Source organism: Orussus abietinus, unplaced genomic scaffold (genome assembly GCF_000612105.2).
Source record: "Orussus abietinus isolate OABI.00-Male unplaced genomic scaffold, Oabi_2.0 scaffold2, whole genome shotgun sequence".
Classification (NCBI taxonomy): Eukaryota; Metazoa; Arthropoda; class Insecta; order Hymenoptera; family Orussidae; genus Orussus; species Orussus abietinus.
In genome coordinates, this window is record NW_019396012.1 from 750,618 (window position 1) to 773,390 (window position 22,773).

Below are 22,773 nucleotides of genomic sequence, written 5' to 3' on the forward strand. Positions count from 1 at the left end.
TCATTAATGGGCGTCTGGTCGTTCGAGGTGCCTTAATCATTAATTTACATGAAACGTGATTGACGGAACTCAGTGAAGAGGTAGATGATCTTAAGTTAACTGTTTAATAGTTACAATTTACATACAGTTATAATGTTATCAAGTATACAACACCTGCGAGTCTGGCTCGCTCACAAGATTTCCTTTTTGAGGCGGTCAACGATTGACGTATAAGCAAACCAAAGCAACGTCTACATACCCTTGCCATTATAATAGTAATGTGCATTCTGAATAATGTGTACAATACTGCAAGTGTATCCGATTATAGAACTGATGGATTACGGTGGGTCTCTCTCCCGCTAAATTGCCTTTGCTTACTCGATTAGCTTAACCGTAACAATATATATTAATTTCTCATGCTACCTCTACGCAATATATTTATATATATACACAAATATATTCGCTATATTATGTATGACTGTTCCATATTAACATATATATTTGTTTAACGTTTCTAACAAGTTGCTCAAGCATAGGTTGTTCTCATCAGGTTTTGATCAAGTCAGTTTACTTAGGATAAATTCTAACGTCCGAGAGATCGTTTGTTAAACCATGCCGAGAACAATGCAAAACAGCAATTACAGCAGGAAACGACTATTTAACGACAATTCATTATCTGAAATTGCCCGATATAAATACTTCAGGGCTCTTCAGGTTTCAGCAAAGCAGCGATTTAAATTGTCCTTACAAAAATAGTCGTTTTTCATTATTAAAAAAAAAAAAGAATGGTTTTGCATGGTACTCAAAGTACTTTAATCGGTCAAGTAAGTTTCTGTAGAGAAACTTAAGGTGGACGTAGCTAAGGAATTCAATGAACGTGCAACCGGTGCAAATTATGAATAGGACATAATTCTTTAATTACTTCTGACAACAGACACGGGATTGAATGTGTCACGACACTTTGTGATCAAGCTCTGATGAGACAAACGGGCCATTTCTTCGACATGGTAGCCTCCCTTTTAAGTGACTTACGTTACAGGCAAGAACTGGATGTTTCCGGTATGTAAACATTGTATAAAATATGCGTCTTCCTGTCACACATTGCTCCCAGTCTCGGAAGAATTTGTGGCAACGAGTTTAAGTTACTTAAAAGAGCTGGCTGCGGCTACATGCCGAAGTAATCCCGGGATTTAGCGTCACATTTAATATCGTAGTACTAATATAGCTTCAACGTTATAACATGCTTTCTTTTGCTCGACATTAAATCGGTAGGTAGATTCACATCGGTTGCGGAACTTGGAACTTTCAGAAGGTATCAAGACAAAGAGATCGAAAAGTGCGCCGCTCCGAAAGACGTTCTTCCTCGGACATGACATTACTTATCAAATAGCCGATAAGAGCAAACAGAGGGTCATACCTATCTGAGGGAAAGAAATATGTCGAACGCAGGAACGAAACTACTCCAGCAGCGGAATTTCTAAATACGTAACCAGTTTTTCCTCTCTTTTCCACTCTGCTCCCTGGGGAGAAATAAACGATTAAAGTAAAATCTATAATTGCCCACAGGATGTTGCTTCCTCATTCAGTACTTTTGTGCAGCTAAACGAGTGGCTTGCACGAGACGTAATAAAAGGACTCATTGCAAAAACCTGACTGCTAAACAGGTCTGATAAAAACCTCTAATTTATTTAAACTTAGGGCGCTTAGCCAGGCAAAGGACTCAGAGACACCTTCGATACGAGAATCACATTGCTTCTCTGTCCCGAAATTTTGCCAATCGTGGGACAAGAATATATATTTATATTAATATAAGCACACTCCACGGTTAACGCGACACTAAAACGTGTGTTTAGAACTAAAAGACGCGAAAATGTAAATTACGACGACAAATCACAATGGACTAGTAATCCGAATCCTTTCCTAGTGATATCCCTTTATTTTACAACTCAAACGAAGGACCTACTTCGTGAACTCTGTATCGGCATCATTCGAAGCTGTCGATTTACAATCAATTTACAAATTCATCGATTAGTAACTGAAACGGCCGAGAGGTGTCTCTCTTCCAAAATGTCGCGTTGCTAACGGATAAGCATACATTAAACGTCCTAGAGTATCGACACAGTGACACGAGTTATATTCGTTAATACATTAAGATCGTCGTTCTAGGCAGAAGGAATGATTGTTAACAGTGATTTTTAGACGACGATAACAGTGCCGAGCCTTCGACGTAAACGTGTCCGATGCGGCGTATCGCGAGAGGTGCCATCGTCGGGTAAGAAAGCTAATTTGAGTAAGCTTGATTTACATCGATAGTTAATCTTAGCGAAGACCACTTTTGTTATTAATATGGAACTTCAGGAATTAGGCGACATCACAAACAAGCTGCGTCCACACAGGGCACCTGTCCTTGTCGTGAAGCAGTCGTAGGTCAATACTCATTATAGCGGTATATCCGTAACCTGAAATCAACTTTAGCGTATTCCTCTAAAATAGGTGTGTACTTAACATATCTTTACATAAATTAAACGGCACGGCCCCACAGTGAACGAGTCGATAGGGCCAAATTAAGGCGACGGGAAAGGCGTTGATAAGTTTAATCAACGTTAAAAATTGGGCAGTTACAGTGAATTATTAATTAAAATTCACATACAGAGCGGATTACCCGCTTCGTATACCTCTGATTCATGGATTAACATTGTTCTCCCTTTTTCCGGGTTCAAATGTGGAATTTTCTGTGACTGTCGCGTTTGAAACGATCGAGCGTGATCCCTGACCACTCTCAATCGTTACAAACAATTATGTATTAATATTTCAGACGAATAGGTTTACTTAATTAGGAGAAGTAATCGCCCAATGGACCGTTTAAAAACGCCTTTCATGTCGCTTTAATACCTTTATACAATGAACCTTTGTAAATGTACACGATTGGAAGGTTACTCTCTATGTAAGATCACGACTGGAGAAAATAAAGTCGGGCAGATTATACAAAATCAAATAGGCCGTCACTTTGCGTTTCTACTCGTGTGCATTGCAGGGGAATCAAGGGTGTGCTGAGATGTCACTCGGTCACTTATGCTAAGCACGATGCCAGTGCAGTAACAAGGTCACGTGTTAAAACTTATTGCTGATACGCGATGCCACGTTCCCACCAAACGTCAAAGTCCACCAGCTCCCGAGGGAGAGACCCCCTCAGTGCACCGTGTAAACTTTCAAGCAACATTTAACTGTGCTGGGCAGTAACACAGACTCGTTGGACATTTGATTGCAGTCATAAAGAAAACCTACTGCGCGAAGGAAACGAGGAAAAGTGGGACCCAGTACCTCCAAGCCGCGGCTGTGTGAACCTGGAATCCAGCTTGAGGCACAAACAAAATTAACAGGCTTATTGGAATGTTTCTGTGAAGTAGACGTTTGTGCCATATATTTTTTTCTCAGCATCAAATCCCGTTCAAAACTCAACGTGACACACAACGTCTACATCACGGAAAGCTTTCTAGTAAGCCTGTTAATTTTGTTTGTGCCTCAAACTGGATCTCCAGGTTCACACAGGCCCAAGCCGCAAGTTCTCCTCTTACGTTGGGTTTTCCCAATGAAATGGCAGTGTGAATTAGTCATCGTACTAAAGCCCCAAATGTGACATTGCCTTGAAGCTTCAATCGCAAAGTGCAAAGACCGACCGGACAGTCGCGTCGTTTTGGGGCCGATTAAAAGCATTCGGTTTTGGAGAACGACACAAAGCAGTTTTCTACGTAAGGACGGCAGGGTTCTGTGCAATTTGACTTTCTTTATGACTCCGTTGTAACATTATGCGTAGAAGGCCATTCACGTTATATTGGTTACGTTGGTTGCTCTGGTTTACTTACTTAGGTAGGATTAATAATAACAGTTTAATCCTAGTACAGCGCGTGTACTACACAGTCGCGTTCTGGCAGTTGGCGAACTTTCATTGAACCGTCCGCTCCGCAGGAAAACAGACGTCCTGCCGAGTCCACGTGCAATTGCGTCACACCCTGCGGTTAATGTCAGTCATTAATGCAGAAAGAAATGTCAATAACGGGAAGAATAAGTTAAATAGTTTACCTGTCCGATGTTCTTGAAGAAACTTGACCTCGGATGCTCGGCAGGAAACGAGTAAAGAAGCGAATGGACGGTGAGGCCCCAAACCTAGATTAAAGGTAACACGTGACGTACAACTATCGTTACTTTGTTTCAGATACAAAGTGAGCAAGGGAAGTACGCCTGGAGAAGTAATTACTTTGATATCACCGTCTCCCGCCCCGCTGACGAAGAACTCTTCGTGGGGATCAAGGGCTAAGCATTTAATTGTTGACTCGTGAGCTTGGAATCTGTGTCGCTGTTGCCTTTGTCGGACATCAAAGATATTGATGTCTCCTTTCTTGCCGCCGCTGATCAAGAGTTGATGTTGCGGCGCAAGTATCACGGAACTTGCTCCTTGGTCGTGACAAGTGAATCCTGCGGAACGCGTGGAATTGTTAATTAATCCGGATGTAATGATTACCGATATTCGTATAAGCTAGAAGCACCGAAGAGGTACTGATTACAGTTATCGGTTGAGATGCGCACCTTGAACAAGAGACTTGTTCTGAGGAAGTAACGTATCCCATAGAGCTACGTTTCGACCTTCGGAGCCATGGCCAGCCGTAGCTACGAGACTGCACGCTCCCAAGAAGACAAAGTCAGCCGTTACCTTGCTATGACACTGGTAATTCTGAAAGTAATTTCGAGGTAAGGTATTATTATAAATGATATCGTTAATCAACGGAATACATGTAAGATGAAGTGAAACCCGTCGAAAAATCGAATCTACGTCGATTAAAAGATTCGTGGTTCCTCGTGTCCTAATTGACTACAGAGTGCTACCCAGCGCCATCTGTGATTTCCGTACCGACTAAATTTTCTCTCCAAGGCCTAACTTTACCTTCGTTTCAGCATAGAAGCTCATGAGACACTTTTTTGCGCTCACAAGTCCTGTGCAATCATTTCAATTAATTAAATGGTTAATTCTTAAAGAAAATAAATGTGTCTTATTCGACGCGACCGATTTGAGGGGGGTTTTACTTCACATTGAAAGAAAAAAAATTCCTAGCTCAATTGAATAGAGCTAAAGTAATGAGGTCGATTCTTACAAAGAAAGGTCTTGCCGTCCCCTCTCTACACGCCACTTGGAACAAGCTGAGGTGTCCATCCGAGTCGGCAACGCCAAATTTGTTCCCATGCTGGGAGAACCTCACACGAGTAACTTTAGCGAAGGTCCCTGATGGTCGAGGAGTTGCGACTGCGGTCTGATGGCCCCATTCCCACAGTGAGACAGAACCATCTTGCGATCCCGTTAAGTCTGCATGGAGAGATTAAATGAAAATCAATCTAGGAATCAGGGATTTAATTACACATTGTACTTGGAGTTTGCAGAATGGACTTACATAGCGGCAGCAGTGGATGCGACGACAGCCTCCGTATACCATCGATCTTGTGTTTGAGGATCTATCGGAAATAAATAGACAAGGACTAAGTAAATGTCGTAGGTAAATCCTCGCGAGAACTAACATTTAGAACTTGTCAAAGGAAAAAAAAAAAGGAAAAAAGAATCAACTCTTTTATATAATCTCACCAAACGGCGGCATTGTCATAATTGTAATACAGACAAAATAGCACGAGCTTTGAGGAATCTGCCAAACCGATATGTGTGCATGCGTTTTTAACGACGGTATAATATATTTCGGCTAGTTTTGCAAGCGGAGCGAGTTAATTTAACGTTTGATTTGTTCAATTCCGACAGGTGCCCTGAACGTGACTGCGACGAGAGACTGGACACCATAAACGTAGCTTTCAGTGATAACTATTATCAAGCCGATTACATTAACAGTGAGTAAGAAGTAAAAGATCCTCGTCAAGCTAATTAGTTAACAGAATCGACGGTGGATTTTATTGGTCGGCTAATTTACACTGTAAAGAAGGAATTAATGCAAAGTACTGTAACACGTGTACATTGATAATATTTATAAATTATCGATAACACTCCATAAAGAGATTTGTTAACTGGAATTATGCAAGTAGGTGCAATTTAATAACAGGACAGGGCACTGACATTTACCTCGTTTGTAATTCTAGGATCGATAAAAGCAAGAACTATAGAAAAGGGGTATTGTCGACACTGGTAGTAACATTGAAACCAACGTGTTGATATTTATATCAAATATCTAATATCATGCCTGAACTTGGGAAGTAAACGGTCAGGCAGTTGAAGACAAGAAATCTGGCCTATAATATTCTAAACGGTCGGGGACTGTCAATTATCCGCAGATAAGTTGAGTGGTAACTTAAACTACAAAACACAGGCATGCTGCCAAGCACTGCGAACTACCATAAAAACAAAGCTAAGAAATTATTATAAGCCAGACCGAACAGGATGCATTTTTCTTCTCTTTCTTTTTTTTTTAAACAAAGTCTTGGAGCTTTCGATGCAACTATCGAGGACTAATTAGTATTCTGTCAACGCGGCGGAATGTTTAACCAGAGATGTAACGTCTCGCAAGACCGAGTAAGGACTGCAAAATGCATCCGCAGTGTCTCAATACAAATAAGTGAAGAACGTGGAATCGGCACTAGGAAAGGCTAGGGTCTGTTAGATGTTAGTCTCACCGGCTTCAACAAGTGTTTGCTCCTATCAGCGACAAACTGACAGAAGCGCAGGTCGTGGGAGCCAGGAAAAGCAGGCATCCCCTTCATCTGAGCGAGCGAGCCACCAGGTCAGTGACGCAGACCAAGTTAGACGTTAGGCAAGCATTGAACAAGCAACATTGTCTCCGTCACCACTTGTGCTACCCTAACCGAAGGGCCACCCACGTGGCCCCGAGCTGGCTCGTTTTAAGATTAAACAAACCTAATTTAACGTGGTTTCCCTCTGTCGCAATTACTTAAGGTGATATAAAAGTAACATCAAAGTGATCTCGTTTATGAAGCTTCTCTCCGAACTGGCAGCGCCGAATCCTTTCAAACGTTACAATATGAATAATTCGGCTGTAAAGGTTTCCCCCATAAAATTTCAATTTTTGTACAAAAAATTTGTCAATAGATATTTTCAATATTTGGTATAAAAATTGAAATCTCGTGGACGTCGCGACCTTCCTTATGGCCTCCGTATTCGTGTAGTAAAGTTTTAAGCGATTCGGTGCACCCAGTTTGGAGAAATGTAGCATGAACGATTCCTCAGATGTCATTTGCATATCGCCTTAAATACTCGACTGGTTTACACTACAACCTTCCACTTTCGAGTTTCACCTCGGAAACTCGACGAGGCGTAATTGTCCGAATTATTTGACGGATTCGCCTGCTTGTAAAACGTGTAAAACAGGGAATTATGACGCTAGATTCCGTCTATGGAGTTTCGTTTGCCAATTAAGCGTTTGTACAGCAATGCCTTCGAAGGCGAAGCGTAATGGAACTTCGGTTCCAAAGTGTTTAATGGCGCACTAGATGTTAGTTTTGCACTTCCGCTTGTCACTTTGAACAGGCTTAGAGGAACCCTTTAATGCATCGACAGGAAATACTTAGAGACAAATCGAGGAAATTGTTATTAGTGTGTATCAATTCATGTGTAGTGCTGGAACGGTATCATGAAGAACATGTCAATGGTGCATATTATAAATAATGTGTCGGGGCAAAACGTAAAGGGAAGCCACTAGAAATCACAGAGAATATTGTTCAAACACAGATGTTCTTACACAATCGTACGATCGAATAGGAAAGAAAAACTTAGGGCTCTCTGGACATGACTTCAATATGTTAATCCTTGAATTTTGTTGTGCTTTACTACTAAAAGAAGAGAAGGCACTTCATGGTGCCTCAAAGAGCATGACTTTTGGCACTAATCGTGCGTCATACTCTTTGAGGAAGTTGTACCGCTCTTGAATAGGCATTGAATACTAAATTCGTCGAAAGTAATTGCACGATATTACGTTGATTGTATTTTATACATAGGGAGTCTCTCTATTCATCCGGTATCCAAGAGGACGAGAAATATTTAACTTAATCATTGTCGTTTGCATTAGTCCTTGGAGAAGAAATCACTTTCGTGACTTCCAAAGAGAATAACCCTGCACAAAGGGCGGTACAATTAAAATGATTAGGTCAATTTCCGTCCAAAGCATGGCAGACCTCAAAAGACATTCAGCAGACGCAAAAAACTTGTGTCGAAGAGCGTTAGGTACTGAATTAATTTTTTCTTCCTTTATGAACGTTTAGACCGTCAGCTTTGCAATACTTTGGAAGAAAATCCTTCTACTCACTCTAGATGTACCGTATCTAAATAACGGAGTTAGCATAGATGGTCAGGTAGGTGAGTAGGTAGATACGTAGGTAGTAGTCGAAACGATAAGTAGACTAAAAGAAAGAAAAAAAAAAAAGAAGTATCCTCAAGATCCAAAAAGAACTTACCACACTAGCACCTCGTCCGCTTTGACTGCCGATACCCGATTGTGGTTGAGGACTGTTTGGCTGCGGTGCTTGAGCCAGCAATGGCCTATCTGCTGCAGTCTACGTATTACATTTTAAATTTCACATTAATCTATTTTCCCTCAACATTGGCACTAATAGTCCAGTAAAAGATCTACCTGTATGACTAGGAAACTTGTAGGTTGCACGGGTTCTGGATCGGGCTGCTTATTCAGGTTGATGATGTCGAATTCACATTCGTCTTCAAGCCAAGATGGCAATTCGAGAAGTAACGAGATGTCCATCTCCTGTACCTCGCGGGGCGTCGCTAACGCCATTAGTCCTGGGTTGACCTGTTGATAAAAGCATTATACCATTGAATGTGGGACATCCCAATTGGAAATTAGGAACCAACGTCGAAGCAAACCTGACCTGATTTAGGCAAAAGGCACTAATGCTGTCTTGCTCCTTGTGAATAATTCTGACAGGCTCGGGAAGACTCGTGGTACCACTGTCGCTACCCTTGTCTTCCCCAGTCCCCGTTCCTCGATTAAGACCATCGATGTTGGTTTGATTGCTTTCCAAAATCGAGGACAGAGATCGGCGTTTACCGAAAATCGCTCGAATGAAAACGTCCTGAACCGCTTCCTGCCGAACCAAGTAGCTCCACAATCGATTGGCAGGCGCAGCCGAAGCCATGCGAGTACTGAATAGGAACGTTGAAATTACTTCTTGCACTCGAAGAACATAAAATACGGTAGTGCGAATAATTTTGTTACTCACTTGAAAGGCGTATTGCCTTTCTCCAGCAATGAGCGGTATTTATGAATCGCAGGTTTCCCAGGTGTGGGTGTAGGATCCGGAGCACAGCCTGGTATATAATTTGCAGGTGCCGGTGATTTAGCCTCGAGTTCTTCTCGTAAAGACTCTTGCCACTGAGCCACGATCCCCAATGTTCCATGAATCAGAGGACTGCTCACCGGTAATTCTGTTCAGCAATATATTTCAATTAATATTCCTGCTCCGGTGTATGTAAATTGTAATGAGTACCGCAGAAACGAAGTTATGGAATCAATACCTTGCATCTCTATTCCAGCAACGTTTAAGAAGTCTTGGAGTTGCTGTTGCAATATTTTAACTATGGTTAATCTCATGATACACCAGCTGAACGAGTTAGGATTTGAGTGTTCGGTGTTATCCTTTGGCTTAATCTTTGGTTTAGCGTTCGTATCGAATACGTCCTCCTCTTCCTCGGAGGAGTCGAGGTTCGAAACGGCAGAATCGGATGAATCGTAGTCTATCTCGTCGGCGTACTCACTCTCAATGCGAGGCTGAAAACGACAAGTGTTTTCCAGATCATATTTTCGCACGCTCTAAAATTGGCCTCAGTGGACTAACCTTCATAAGAAAATAGGAAATCATGCTCATCTGGGGAGACACAAATTGCTCCCGGTACGTAGGCTTGTCCTCCTTCATATTAGGTTGCTGACCGGAGAACTGTCCTAACAATTTCATGTTCAATCTGACTCTTTGCTTAGTCAACGATGTCATAGTATTCCACATGCCAGCTCCGACAGCTTGCAACTCTGCCGTAACACTTTCTTCCCTCTCGATGGGTACCTTCTCTTTGCTCTGCAAGGTCTGAAATTAATGCGCAGTGATGATGCTGCATTACATTCGAAGGAATGTTTCCTCTATGATAATGTAAATCCACTTACTTGACTGTTGTTGGTGCTGGCAACCCGCAGCAATTTCTTCACTCCACCCCCGAAGAGACTGGACCAGGTATTGTTATCAAACTTGTGTCCAACGAGTCTGTACAAGATATGGCTATCACAACTGGACATGGCGTACACAAAGAGACTCATATAAATAGCCACAAAGGCTTCGCAGAGCAGAACATTTAATTTCGGCGTGTCTTCGTCTTTCTCTCGAGCCAGTAATGCACGTAAGTTGGTCACACCAGGCCACTTCGAAGGAGACGTCGTGATGCAGACACTGTCATCTGCCGAATACCTTCGGTGATATCTGTTCGATGCAACCAAGTGACCTCCAGAAAAGGATTCCACTTCTGCGACTGCTGGAAAGCTGTGAACAGATATGTTTGAAAATAATGAGATTACATGGATTATCTAAATTTAGTTCCATGCCCTCAATAAATAAATATCTAACGAGGTATGTAAAAGTAGTGCACCTAATTGGATGGTGATGCTTCATGACAAACGTATCCGAATCGCACAGCGATTGATATATGCAAGCACTTAGCGCCACAGCTAAGTCTCGCACGATAAATACTTCACGGTAATGAGAATTTCTATTAGGCATAGGTGGATTGCGCAGTTCCACAAGGGTTTGCAGCATATCATGGGCCAGGGACTGAAATGGTAAATTAAATAAATTATAGTTTATTGTGCAAATTATTTGGGTTAATTTCTTTGACCGTGTTAATGTGCTAACTTGTAGGTGCCTGACTGGATCGCCGACGACGGTCTTATTGCAAGCAACGCTGGCACTTAAAAGAGGCAACGTCGTCGGGAAGGGAAGAGGACTCAACAATTGTTGCTGCGTCTTTTCTTGCTGTAACTCCTGCAGCAATAAAACCAATTCCATCCTCACGGAAGCCAGTCCACCGCCTGATGCTCCGTGCAACGAACAATACGACAGTAAAGTCCTCAACAACGTTTCATTGGCTACAAGAAATGGAAGATAATCCAATTCAATCGAATAATTTTTTTTACAGCGGGGAATAAGCAGGTGCACGCTTAAATACCTTTCAGCCACTTTTTCCGTTTGGCTGCTCTTTGAACTTTAGCTTCAAAGTCTAATTTCTCAGCGACTAAGATCTCGTGCAGAGTTGGTTGCTCCCCTGGCCTGTAGGGTGGTACGTCGTCAACCATTCCACCTTCGTCTGGAAAATCAATCAATGAGGAAATGAATTTGTCGTAATTACCCTCGAGTGTTACCATGAGAATTTCTTAAAAAGCACGAAATTTACATTCTGACGCGTTATTCATGTCTCCGTCTGTATTGACACTGTAGCTGCACAATTGCCTAAGTGCGTCCACCTCGCGTTCCAGCCAGACGTACAGTTGATAACGCAATTGTCCCCCGTCTACTTCAAAACCAGTTGCTAAGGTTGACAATTCCTCCATCAAGATCTTAAGACACGCTACGAACTTCAGCTGCTGTGCCATTATGTCCAGCTGCCCGGTTGGTTTTTGAGTATTGTCTAGAAAAGGTTTATAATATGTGCATTTACTATCTGCAGATGTTCTCACCCCGAACAAGAGATGCACTTTTCCTTACCATCTTTCTCTACGATTTCGCCGTTAACGGCTTCCTTCTTATCCAGTTTCATGCTCATAGGAGGACTCTCATCGTCGTCGTTCTCTGCGTGCTCATCGTCCCATTTCAAATCCAGCTCGTCATCAGTTTGACGAGTCACGGGCTGCGACCAATCCGTGGCAGGAGCACCCCAGTCCAAGGTGGAAGTATCTGAAAATAATTGAAATTGTAGTTTAAAAAATAATTCATCGCATCTGATGATCCCCATTTACCAGTCACCTTCTCTGAATGTCCTGAAATCTGTTAAAAATTCAAAAGCCATAGCAGTTTACCAAAAGCAACTTAAAATTACCTTCAACCGGAGCAGTCTTCATCGTACTCTCATCCCAGGAAATGATACCGGTGTCTATCTGGATATCCAGTGCTCTTGTTTTACTTGGACTATTTAACAGACCTAGAAAAGTGTACAGAAATGGTTAAACGGTTGCTTAATCGTAGAATACGATCAGAGTATATTGTTAATTATAAAAGTATACATACTAGGTGAGTCTTCGCAGTTCGTTTCCATGACTTTGTTCGGCAGTTTCGAAAGGACTTCTAATGCAAGGGCAGGACAGCCAGCTTTGAAGTGAGCGTGTGCAGTGGTAAAGTATAGTTGCCTTTCCAACGGTGTTATGCTATCTTCCAGCATGAGCTGCCTATCAGGTTGGCTCTTAGTTTCCGTACCGTAACTGAATCCTGATATCACCACTGAGTGGCCCTTCTTTTTGTCTTGGGCAGTCGATGCAATGTATTGTCTGATCAGCAACGGATGGGTGCGAAGGTACACGTAAAAATTGAAGACATTGGGGTTGGCTGAAACGATATATCACGTTACTGTCAATGCCTCTTTTTACGATAAGAGTTGTGCTATCATTTTTTCAACGCAGAAAGTTAGTATCAATACCAAACAATGAATATATTTACCCGTAGCTCCCTCAGGCTTGTCGGATTCATCGTTATACTGCGGATGCATGCTACCAACATTAGTCAGCAGTAAGGTATTCAAAGAACCCGAATAATCCTTCAGGATCCACAAAGCCATGCTCCTCAAAAACGGATCAGGATGAGCCCTTATCATATCAAGATTGCTTCCATCCTTGTCGCAACCTAGGATCTCCTCGTACAGCAATCTCTTCAGGTTCGGGGAAGTCATGTCCTCCTCGTACAATCTTGCTATTATCATAGCCAATTGGATGTCATTTAACTTATTCAGGCACACGTCGATGGCGTCGCGCAATGCCCCTGCCAGAAGGAAGAAAGCAGCAGCGTGCTCGAATCTCTGCTTCCCGAGCAAAGCGAAGGCGTTCTTCAGGGCAGCCTTTCGCCACCTGTCCTCGGCAAAGTTATTCGAGAAGAAGGTGGTCATCCTCTCGTCCCGTCTGTTCCTGAAGAGACCCCAGACAAGGTTCTTTTTCTTCATGGCCAGATAATAAATGGCGGCATCCAGGGGATCCTGCTTCAGCTGAAAGGCGGCTTTAGCCATCTTCTCCACGCAGCGTTTTAATACTGTACTACTCGTGATCCACCAGCCGACTCCTAATTCCTTCAGGATTGACCATTTCGCTTGGCCCTTCGCGTAGGATGGAATCAGACCGAGCAACTCTTCCTCGGACTCGGAATGGAAGGCCCAGACCAGGTTATTCGTGGAGACCCCCTGCTTCTGCAACTGTGCTCTCTGCGCCAGAGGAAGACAACGAATTAAATAGTTATAATGCTTCATAGCTAGGAGGAATCTTAGGCCGCAGTCGTCCAGAGAATCCGTTGAGGCTCCCTCGCCCTCTGGTATCCCGGTCAAATTCTCTTTGGCTATTGCACTTTTCGCGGCATCGATTGCAAAGCGCTCGGCGAAGTCGATATTGCACGTGGAGACGGTGTCGGCCAAAGCGAGGAGATGCATCTGGTCCAGACTGGACAGTCCAGGAAGATGAGTATGAGTTAAAAGTCTGGATAAGAGTCGACCCTGACGAGGACCGAAGTGAGATATCCCTTGCCTCTCTGGAACGGACGACCTGCGATCCTTTTGCCTCGTGCAATCGTAATCCTCATCCAGCATGTCGTCGAGGGACTCTCCTTCATCCACGTTCCCATCAAATAGTTCATTATAATCGTGCTTGTCTTCATTTTGCTGGGTCGTATTCGTCTCCTTATCCGCTAGGAGGAGAGTCCAGAGAGGCAGAGGAGAGATGGACGTTATTTCGGCGTAATCCAGGGTGAGCTCTTCAGGAATCTGCGTGGTGGATCCTCTTGGTTCCAGGGGCGAAGTGGTACCTACATAGCTGACAGACATTGTCCTTGACCTGGACCATCCTCCTCGTTGCTTCACCAGACTCTCATCGTCAGCTCTCAAGGAACAGGAGCCGGCGATGCACCTCACAAGGTGAGCTAGGATTGCCTTCACCCATCTGATCTTCCCAGAGTTTAGTAGTTCCATTAATTGCTTAGGATGGTACTGAGGTAATACGGGACAAGCTATCCGGGAGGCTTCGAACAATCCGTAGTCCGGCATGTAGTCGAAGCTGACGTTGTCGTTCTGCATCCCTCGTTTCTTCTTGGCGTCCAACATCGTCAGGTTGATGCTGCTCACCCTGGATAAGTGAGGCATAGAGGATACGTTAGCTAGCCTTCTTTGAGATGTTTCATGAGCCAAGGTCCTTAAGTCTTCGTCCCTCAAGTTTCTGCTAGCCTGGAACTCGTCGGACTCCTGATGCTGAAGATTCGAGTGGAAGCAATCGTTACGTGGGTTTGGTTTCCACTGAGAATAAACGTGCATCTCGGAGTCCATGCCGACGACGAGAATACCGTCCCTGACCCAGGAGATCTGCATAGGCAGAGGTGGTAAGCCATCCGCGGTGGTCAACTCGATTTTTCTCAACTTCATCCAGCGAATTTCGTCAACGAATTGCGGCTGCGCCAGGGAAGAAGTCTTCCTGAGGATGGGCCTGTTGGTGCTTTGAGACTCCTTCATCGCCTTCATGTTGGCTTGAGCGAGGTCCGAGCAAACCGGCGTGAATAGCATGATCTTCGACCCAACACCTACGGTTAATATGTGCGAACCATCTTCTTTAGATACCCAATCTAACTGAACTAAATGCTTTTGTGTCAATGGACACGTATTTCCATTCTCTATAATAGACTTTCGCAGGGACTGGAGCGTGCTAAATGATGGAACCGCTAACAAACCTGGAGAACAATTTTATTACAATTAATTTCCGATCCACGCCGTTAGTTTACTGTTTTAAACTCATGAATGTACGTTTCTCACCGGCAGTAGACTTTGTACTTTCTCCGTTTTCTCCATTTCTCGGTGATCTGACATCCTCGTGACTCAAGGTCTGCAAAACCTGCGTAAGTCGTTGCTTCTTCTGTAGGAATCTACTGTCGTACAAGTAGCTCAAATCCAAGTGCTGGTCCACCTGAATTCTCGGCAGGTGAATGTTCTTCAGGTGAATCGTATCTTCCAAGATCCACTCGCTGCCACCCGTACTTTCGCATTCGTAGATCGCGACACATAGATTTACGTATCGAGAGTCGGGATCAGTTTTGGTCGGCCTCGTGAAAGACTTTCCATATTTATAAGCGCATGCGATGCGACCGCTATACGCTGCGCTGACGTTCAGTGGTTGCCCTAGAGAATCGAAAAACGAACATTAGAAGAGCCCAACCTGGGACTTAAAATGGAATGAAAAAACATGGCGAAATCTAGAAGTCAGATACCCGTAATATCAATTGTAGACTCCTGATCCTTTCGGATCATCTCCCATTCCCGCCATTCGTAGCTCAATTGCTCGTCGTACTCTGACTTAGTAACTATACATTTCCAGAAACGCACAGTGCTGTCGCTGCATGCTGTTACGACGATGTAAGGAGCGAAGCAGGCTGGATATATGGATGAACTGCTCAAGTGACCGCCTGCTGGAGCCGCGTGCACAACCTGGTTGCAAATGTTGCAAATTTAATTATTAGGTTCGCGCTGATCGCACAGACTCCTCAGAAGATTGTTCCAGATACAAACCTCGACTCCCTCGGGTAAGGGCAATTCCTGAGTGCAGACTTTGGTAGTAGTGATTAGAACGTGACTACTGTGATGGCGTCTGTGCAGAAACGCCGGATCGTATTCAGCTTGGCTTTCCCGACGACTTCTGCCTCCCGTTTGACTTGGTCTTCTGGACCTTCTACCTTCATTTCCGAAACGTCCGGGCGTACCCTCCTCTTCCTCGTCCTGGACCAGGTGAGCGTCGGGCACATACATCATGGACCCAGTGAGACCTGCCGGAAAGTGGAACACATTGAAATAGACACATTTTATTTTCAGAAAATCACGATGATCAGGCCAGATTGATTTACCGGTAGCTTCTGGTTGAGAGGCGATGACCAGACGCCACATATGGACCGTGGTGCCTTTCGTAGTTCTTTCCAACACTACTATATAAAACGGCTCCTCGAAGATCGCGGATTGCTGAAGATCCACCATCGCGTCCAAAGTAGATTCCATGAGACCGAGATCGTTGGCGGAGGTGTCGATGCCAGGTGATCTCTCGTCGTTCCTCTCCCCGGTGATCAGTTGTTCTTGGAAAACGTGCAGAAACTGCGTATTCTGCCAGTCCTGACAGACATATAATACATTTGTTAATTACTTTACTTAGTCTAGGCCATACAACCGGTACTGAGGATTTTTAAAACGAATTTACGTGTGTGGCGTCGGAGATGGCTTCCAGTTGAATGACGCACCCAGGTCTAGCGGTGGATTGTTGGGATACTATCTTAATCCTATCGTGAATTGAATGTCTCACGCCATCGTCGGACGACATGTCGGTCGACAAACTCGCCATGGAATCCTATAAAAATTAAAAAACCAGGTAAACTTTATTATTTACTTCTCGAGAAATTCGTTTCTCCCGATAAAAGCACTCGTACCATCATTCTGCTTCTTCTCTCGCTAATAGAGACCTCCGCCAGCAACGTCCTCGCATCGATGACCGCCTGATAGACTCTTAGACACTGACCATCGCTCGCCACGAAGCATGCACTCGGTGAATTAGACAAGTTCCCTAAAGTCGTGCTCGGCAATAAAGTCGGTATCCATGCAACGTTACTGAACGCCGAAATCTCTGGGGAATTTATCCGCGCCAATTCGGAGACTCCACCGCTTTTCGAGAGCGGACCAACGGCATCTACTCGCCAGAGAATCAGTTCGCTGCAGAATCCCTGAAAGAAGATACATGTCTCTTTAAGAAGAGTTAATTGAATTTATTTATATTGCCCCTAGTCACTTTTCAATACTCACGGTAGGCGACATCACGTCTTTATTTCGATTGCTATCATGCTTGTTATCCATGTTTTCAGAGGATCCGGAATTCTCGATTTGCACCGACGGGAAGTCCGGGATGTTATGGTGCGACGTGGTCACCAGAAGAGGAAGAACCGGGTGACAAGTGATGTCATTTACCCGAAACCGGTGTCCGGAAGCTCTACATGCGTGGCCAATGCTGAGGACCTGAAGAGACATTCGTCAGCATCCCGTCAACTCGCCTAGAAGCTATCTCGCAGTAATACCTGAGAGAACTTCGTTTTATCAGCAAAAGTCAACTGCCACAAATTTAGGGTGCCATTGGAGTGCTTCGAGACCATGGATACCACCGGACTAGGATGTGCCAACATGTCGGTAACGTGTTCCTGGGCAGTTTTGTTGTTCTCTGCAGCATTTCCATTGTGAAGAGTATTGCCTGCTTGGTTCGAATCTGCTAGGGTTTGAACGCTCTTCAGCAACTCCTGACCCGCTCTCGACGTCAGGGTGGACTGTTCTTCGTCCTGCTCGATGAGACTCGGCAACGGAGTTGTCACTTCGGCAGCTGAACAAACAAGTTTATGATTAAAAGCGGATAATTCTAGGTATCTAAGCAGTGCACCTTTCGTCGTTACCTTCGGATGGCTTGGTCGAGGACTTCGAGACCTCTCGGATGTTGAGTAAGGGGCCACCGGTGGTGTGAGAGTACATGGACACGTTGTGGCTCATGGTGGAAGCGTCACCCAGAGGAAAGGCATTGGGGATCCTCGTGGAGAATGAGATTTGAGCTTGTCGAAAGGAGCCAGGGTGGTACTCGTCCAGCCACTCGATGTGCCAGATCAGGAAGCTTCCGTCTATCGGGTGGATGGAGAATAGGAGATCCGGATTGTGGTGCCAGTCGCGCAGTAACGTTTCTATCTTTGTGTCCAGCGAATCTGGGGCATGGTTCATCGAAGACGTCGCGTCCGTCGCTATGGAGTTGATGGACGTGGTGTTGCTGGAAGTATTACGAAATTATTACACAAAGGAAAACAGGGACTCGGTACTTTGTAAGTACATTCTAGTGATCTGTTTAAATTTAAGCGTAATCGTTTACCTAAGACTTTGGTGAGAGTGCACGCTGTGGGGCAGACTGTGATGAGACGATGTCGTATGCGCGGTGTGGTGCTCATCGCTGCTGTGTTCCTCTTGACTCGTCGTTCTTCCACCGACTCCTGGCTTTTGATTCGACTGGTAGCGCACTCCCTTCTCTACAGGGCGCATCATACCGTAACAGGATAAGATGGTACCTAACAAATGATACTTCTACCCAAAAACTATGCAGCATGCGGTGAGGTGTTTAAGCCTACTTTACGAAAAGAGCGGTGAAACGGTCGGTTTGAAATTTTGCAGTCGTTACGGAACAACTGCGAATCCGGTTTTGTGGATTACATTTGCCTGAGCGTCTTGCAGTGAATTTTTTTCCGCCAGTAATTCGACATACTGGGGGATACATAAATGAGATCATTAAGATAGCATGGATAGATAACGAAAATGTGAAAAGCATGATCCATGCGAGATAAAAGTTACAGCAGCATTGATGGAGTGGAAAATTGTACAGAGATGGAATCGGAATCGTACTTGGTGTGTGTTCGTCTTCGGAATCGTGGTCGGCATGATCTCCTTCGGGATGCTGCAAGCCCTCTTCTTTTTCCACCAATTTGCGAGTAAGTTCCTGTTAAACGAAACATTATTATTTACGTAAGTCAATTTACTAAAGTACAATGGTAATACCTGTAGTATATTTTCTGCCTGCATTGTAAAATGCATTTCCTTGTTGTTAAGCCAATGCAAGATAAAGTTTGGTTCTCTGTCGGGATCTCCTGTGATTAGACTTGGTACCAGTGGGATATCTATGAGAGTTACGTTACTATAGAGTCTTTCCGACACAAGGGAATTCTTGAAGATGCTTTTGAAATTTTTATTACATTACTTACCCGTTTCGGCATTAATACTGGCTGCTAGGTGAAAGTGCATTCCTGGATAATGTCCTGAACTTTGGTAGTTATTATGAAAATCATGAACAGAGTATGTTGAAGGCAGAGTTGGAAGGGTTGGCGCAGTATGGCCGGCCTGGTGTTGTTGCTGCTTTGCATGGCGACGAATGTGAAAACACGTCCTAAAAATGAAACCAAACGTGTTAAACATGTTTTTCAATCATTTCTAGAGAATTGCCATTTTTATTATAAATAATAATTGTTGGCGTACTTCATATGTTTCAAGCGCTGCATAAACCGATGCTTATGCATACTATGATGACGATGTTTCCCATGGTGTCCATGTCTATCGGAACCCTCAAACTGACTCATATTAGCTAAACCTTCAATTTCTGGAGGTATCGTCTCAGTCCAGACTCTACAGATATTATCTCGACAGGAAGTAACGAGCATGTTCGATACACTCCCTCTGTTAAAAGATGTAAATAGAGGAAAAGTTAAATCTTTATTCACGAAAGCCACGCGAATATAATGTATTGAAAAATGTTGCTTACTTTGGCATGTACTTGCTAGTCTTTCGCCATGACAGATGAGTGACAGCTCGAGGATGGGCCACGTAAACGAAGCTGTAGCTGTCATTTCCGACAGTTTGGCTGAAGTTGGTGTGGTCTATACTTCTCGTTGGGAATACTAAAGAAATGATATCGAAGTTGAAAGATATATCAAGTTTAAGATACGGTTATCTAGAACGTTGATCCTTACAGTGCTTGTTTTCAAACCAAATTTTTACGAGTCTATCGTTCATGCCTGTTGTTGCGAAAAGGGTTCCATCGGGACTAAAACTCATAAGATGGACTGGAGTAGCAGTTCGGCATTTCCACGCGCAATTCCAGGAGCCTGGTTCGTTTCCTGAAGTTGGCTCTGCCGGGCCTGGACTTTCAGCTTCCCCTCCGATAGAGAATTTTACCGCACCAGCTGTAGGTAAGTATTAGACTGTTATTTCCAAATATTATAATTTCATTCTCCTAACCACAGTACCCTTCGTGTCCCTTGTCTCAATCCATATTGACAAGTAATAATGACATGCTGAAGCTGAAAAACAGACTCATTAAATAATCAATGCGATCATGCTTTATGCTTCATACCACCAAAGCCGCACTTGCCTGAATGTGCATGCTTAAAAAAAAAAATAAGAATGTAAGTGAAGCTTGTATTGATTCGCATAGTAAGATCGATGGAATGAATTTGGCTTTGATAACAGAATCCAACTTAATATTTTATTAAAAAATTAATCGAAGCCCAGGTGAGGATTCCATGACTATTCCAAGTCTGTGTTGCTGAAATTAAACCAATAAAATGCTATGATTATAAAGATGGCACACGGCAATGGTTTAAAAAATTCCATGGTTTTATAAGAAGCCTGAAGCACATCGACATTTAGGGTTCATCCTCAAAGCGAATGAACTCACGATCTTGAGGGTTGACTGCTGTTACGTTCTGTTCTCCTCCTGGTACAGAGACTTCTTCTGTTTGCGGTATTTTCACCTTCATAGCTGTATATAATATTCGAACATTGGGTAAATCAGGGAAGGCATTAAAGTATGACTATTCACAAATAACGATCAAAAGGGTCACACAGTCACAAAAAGCATATGCAGAAAAAAAGTGTAACGATTAGTTAGAATTCTTATACTTTTATAAGAAAAATAAAAAGTACCTTGCAATACTTATATCCTATTAATAACAAATTATTTGAATAAGGTGCAAAGATCGTAAGTAGCTTCTGTCTCTTTTCTGAATTTATGTACAAGATAGAAAATGTTTTCTCACTTACTCTGTTCTTCTTGAAACGGTTGAATATTTTGATGCCAGAGCTGCAACAGTTCTCCACCGGTCAACAGTCGAGTTCCCTCCAGATTCCATGATAACGAGCTGATATATGAGTCAGTTTGCAAAGTACCAGTTTGAACCCAACGATATTCTAATTGCTAAACAAATAAAATAATCAAGGTAGAATCTAAATAAATTCCTGGGTGTTTATAGAGTATTTTAGTATTGAAAGATACGAACATGGGAGCAAGTACTGTGAATCAATGGAGTCGGCTCAAATATGCAGACTTGATTCTCATACGCAGCAGCGATTTTTCCAGTATCCGTACTGCAGTCCAAACAACTTATCCGTATGTAATTGTGTACAGCTCCAGGGATTATTTGAACCCGTTCAAAATTACTTGCGAGAATCACTATATTACAACCAGCAGCATATGCCTAAAAGAAAAATAAGGAATTTAAAATACAATCGATTAAGAGGTTGACTCGAAGGAAGATTAATACAATGGGATTAAACTGATAAATTCTTCACTGCTGCTTACAACTATTTTACAAAAAATAGTAAGAAAATAAGAGATATATGCATCCGTTTATCCTCACACAAAATATTAGAACATTATTTCTATTCGTTATGCATAAAGAAATAGTCAGAAGAAACGCAACTGGCGCCCATTAAATAATCTGGCAAGATCCAGTTTATGTGCATCATTGTTAGATGCGAGTTACGTAATGAAATATAATACGTTTGGAAGAATCACGCAGGCGTCATAAAAAAATGACGGAATACTTTTGGCTTCTCGCCGCACCAATTATAAAATCTTTAAAAGCCTAATATCGAGCACAGCATTGTCAAGAAAAAAAAGTGTATTACATTTTGAAAACCATGGGAATGAATAATTCAGCCCGGGAACCATAATATACAATAACGAATGATTTCCTCAAGCGAGCACTAGCAACGGCACCCAGTAATTGGATTTGTCACTGCGCATCGAGCACAAGAGCCAATAATATCCACGCTTGTACATGTCATAAATAATAATACGCTCATAAAACGTGCCGTTTCTGTAAGTGACATGCAAAGCGTAACATAACAAAAACAACAGATGCTGGAACACTGGTCTCCCCTTCGACGTAGAGCTTATCATCAAGAGACCCATACAAACAAACTGGAACAGCAAGCGACGTTACATGGTCTATTGGCGCGGCATTATGTCGAGACAATTTTCCCAATTGTATAAAAATGTCATTTGATCAGCTGACTACTCATAGTGTACGCGAGTAGGCCCCCTATTGACTTTTATTTCTCGCGTCAACCTTCTATAGCGTTTTCGCAACTTTGGCCGAACGAGGTGGCTGGAAGTTCTCCGGGATGCTAGAAAGTTTCTTTCGGCTGAAAACGTGGAGAGAATTACAGAAAAACTCACGGTGAACGAAATTCCCTCCACGGAGCCGACAGCGTAGCAGCGATCACCTGCATTGCAGGCCCCGCTTAATATCTGGTGACAATCCATGCTTCCTCACGCGTCCTCGACCATTTTACCGCAGATTTGGTAAGCGTTCAGCCTAAATTCCCTCCCGCGGCGCAGAACGCTCCGAACTCGAGCTAAAGTCCCTCGGAAGTAGGAAAAATTGACGTGATACGACGATCCAGCAGCGCAGAAGCTGCCATCTTTAAATGGACCTTCCTTGCACCGTTGGCCACGGACCAAAGTGTCTCGACGAGCGACGACCCGCTCCGATTTTTCTAACCACTAAGCGCGGAGAGGTTATGTTTCTCTCCGTCGGTAAATCGCGCGCCATTACGTCAGCCGCACGTGCGATGCCTGGTTTATCGACCCACTGAAAAGAAACCTTGGAATTGTGAAATTTCTAAATTAAAGAGAATTATTACATGTTATTAATATAACACATCCCGTACTGGTGGTA

At 43.4% G+C, this 22,773-nt stretch overlaps 1 protein-coding gene across 5 annotated transcripts; it reads right to left on the minus strand.

The window, feature by feature from the left end:
• Positions 1 to 90: 90 nt before the first annotated feature.
• LOC105700545 (dmX-like protein 2) lies at positions 91 to 22,517 on the minus strand. Of its 5 annotated transcripts, none has more exons than XM_012426477.2 (42): positions 22,272 to 22,358; positions 21,088 to 21,285; positions 20,852 to 21,005; positions 20,487 to 20,570; positions 19,780 to 19,992; positions 19,572 to 19,707; positions 19,289 to 19,486; positions 19,018 to 19,199; positions 18,815 to 18,933; positions 18,662 to 18,755; positions 18,138 to 18,291; positions 17,677 to 18,038; positions 17,311 to 17,606; positions 17,042 to 17,251; positions 16,672 to 16,962; positions 16,446 to 16,592; positions 16,102 to 16,360; positions 15,770 to 16,023; positions 15,472 to 15,688; positions 15,020 to 15,382; positions 12,682 to 14,937; positions 12,256 to 12,570; positions 12,068 to 12,169; positions 11,737 to 11,925; positions 11,426 to 11,659; positions 11,201 to 11,338; positions 10,888 to 11,120; positions 10,625 to 10,806; positions 10,149 to 10,518; positions 9,829 to 10,071; positions 9,509 to 9,761; positions 9,214 to 9,418; positions 8,863 to 9,136; positions 8,610 to 8,783; positions 8,434 to 8,532; positions 5,421 to 5,481; positions 5,127 to 5,335; positions 4,564 to 4,708; positions 4,235 to 4,452; positions 4,060 to 4,143; positions 3,843 to 3,989; positions 91 to 1,499 (listed from the first exon to the last, which is right to left on the minus strand). In XM_012426477.2, exons 1-41 carry the CDS (start codon positions 22,356 to 22,358, stop codon positions 3,873 to 3,875), a joined length of 10,119 nt encoding a protein of 3,372 aa, XP_012281900.1. In that variant the 3' UTR covers positions 91 to 1,499; positions 3,843 to 3,872. The 5 variants fall into 5 exon arrangements, with proteins under 5 accessions (XP_012281900.1, XP_012281899.1, XP_012281898.1 ...); XM_012426476.2 differs by having other exon boundaries at positions 91 to 2,438; XM_012426475.2 differs by having other exon boundaries at positions 91 to 2,448.
• Between the last annotated feature and the right edge of the window lie 256 nt (positions 22,518 to 22,773).

What these genes read in the sequence shown, in the direction of transcription:
- LOC105700545 (XM_012426474.1), bottom strand. Translation starts at nt 22,358, where the DNA reads ATGGATTGTCACCAGATATTAAGCGGGGCCTGCAATGCAGGTGATCGC. An exon ending in CACTCTCACCAAAGTCTTAG is followed by an intron (nt 18,039 to 18,137) that starts GTAAACGATTAC and finishes TAATACTTCCAG; the next exon opens with CAACACCACGTCCATCAACT. An exon ending in AAGCATCACCATCCAATTAG is followed by an intron (nt 10,519 to 10,624) that starts GTGCACTACTTT and finishes ATCTGTTCACAG; the next exon opens with CTTTCCAGCAGTCGCAGAAG.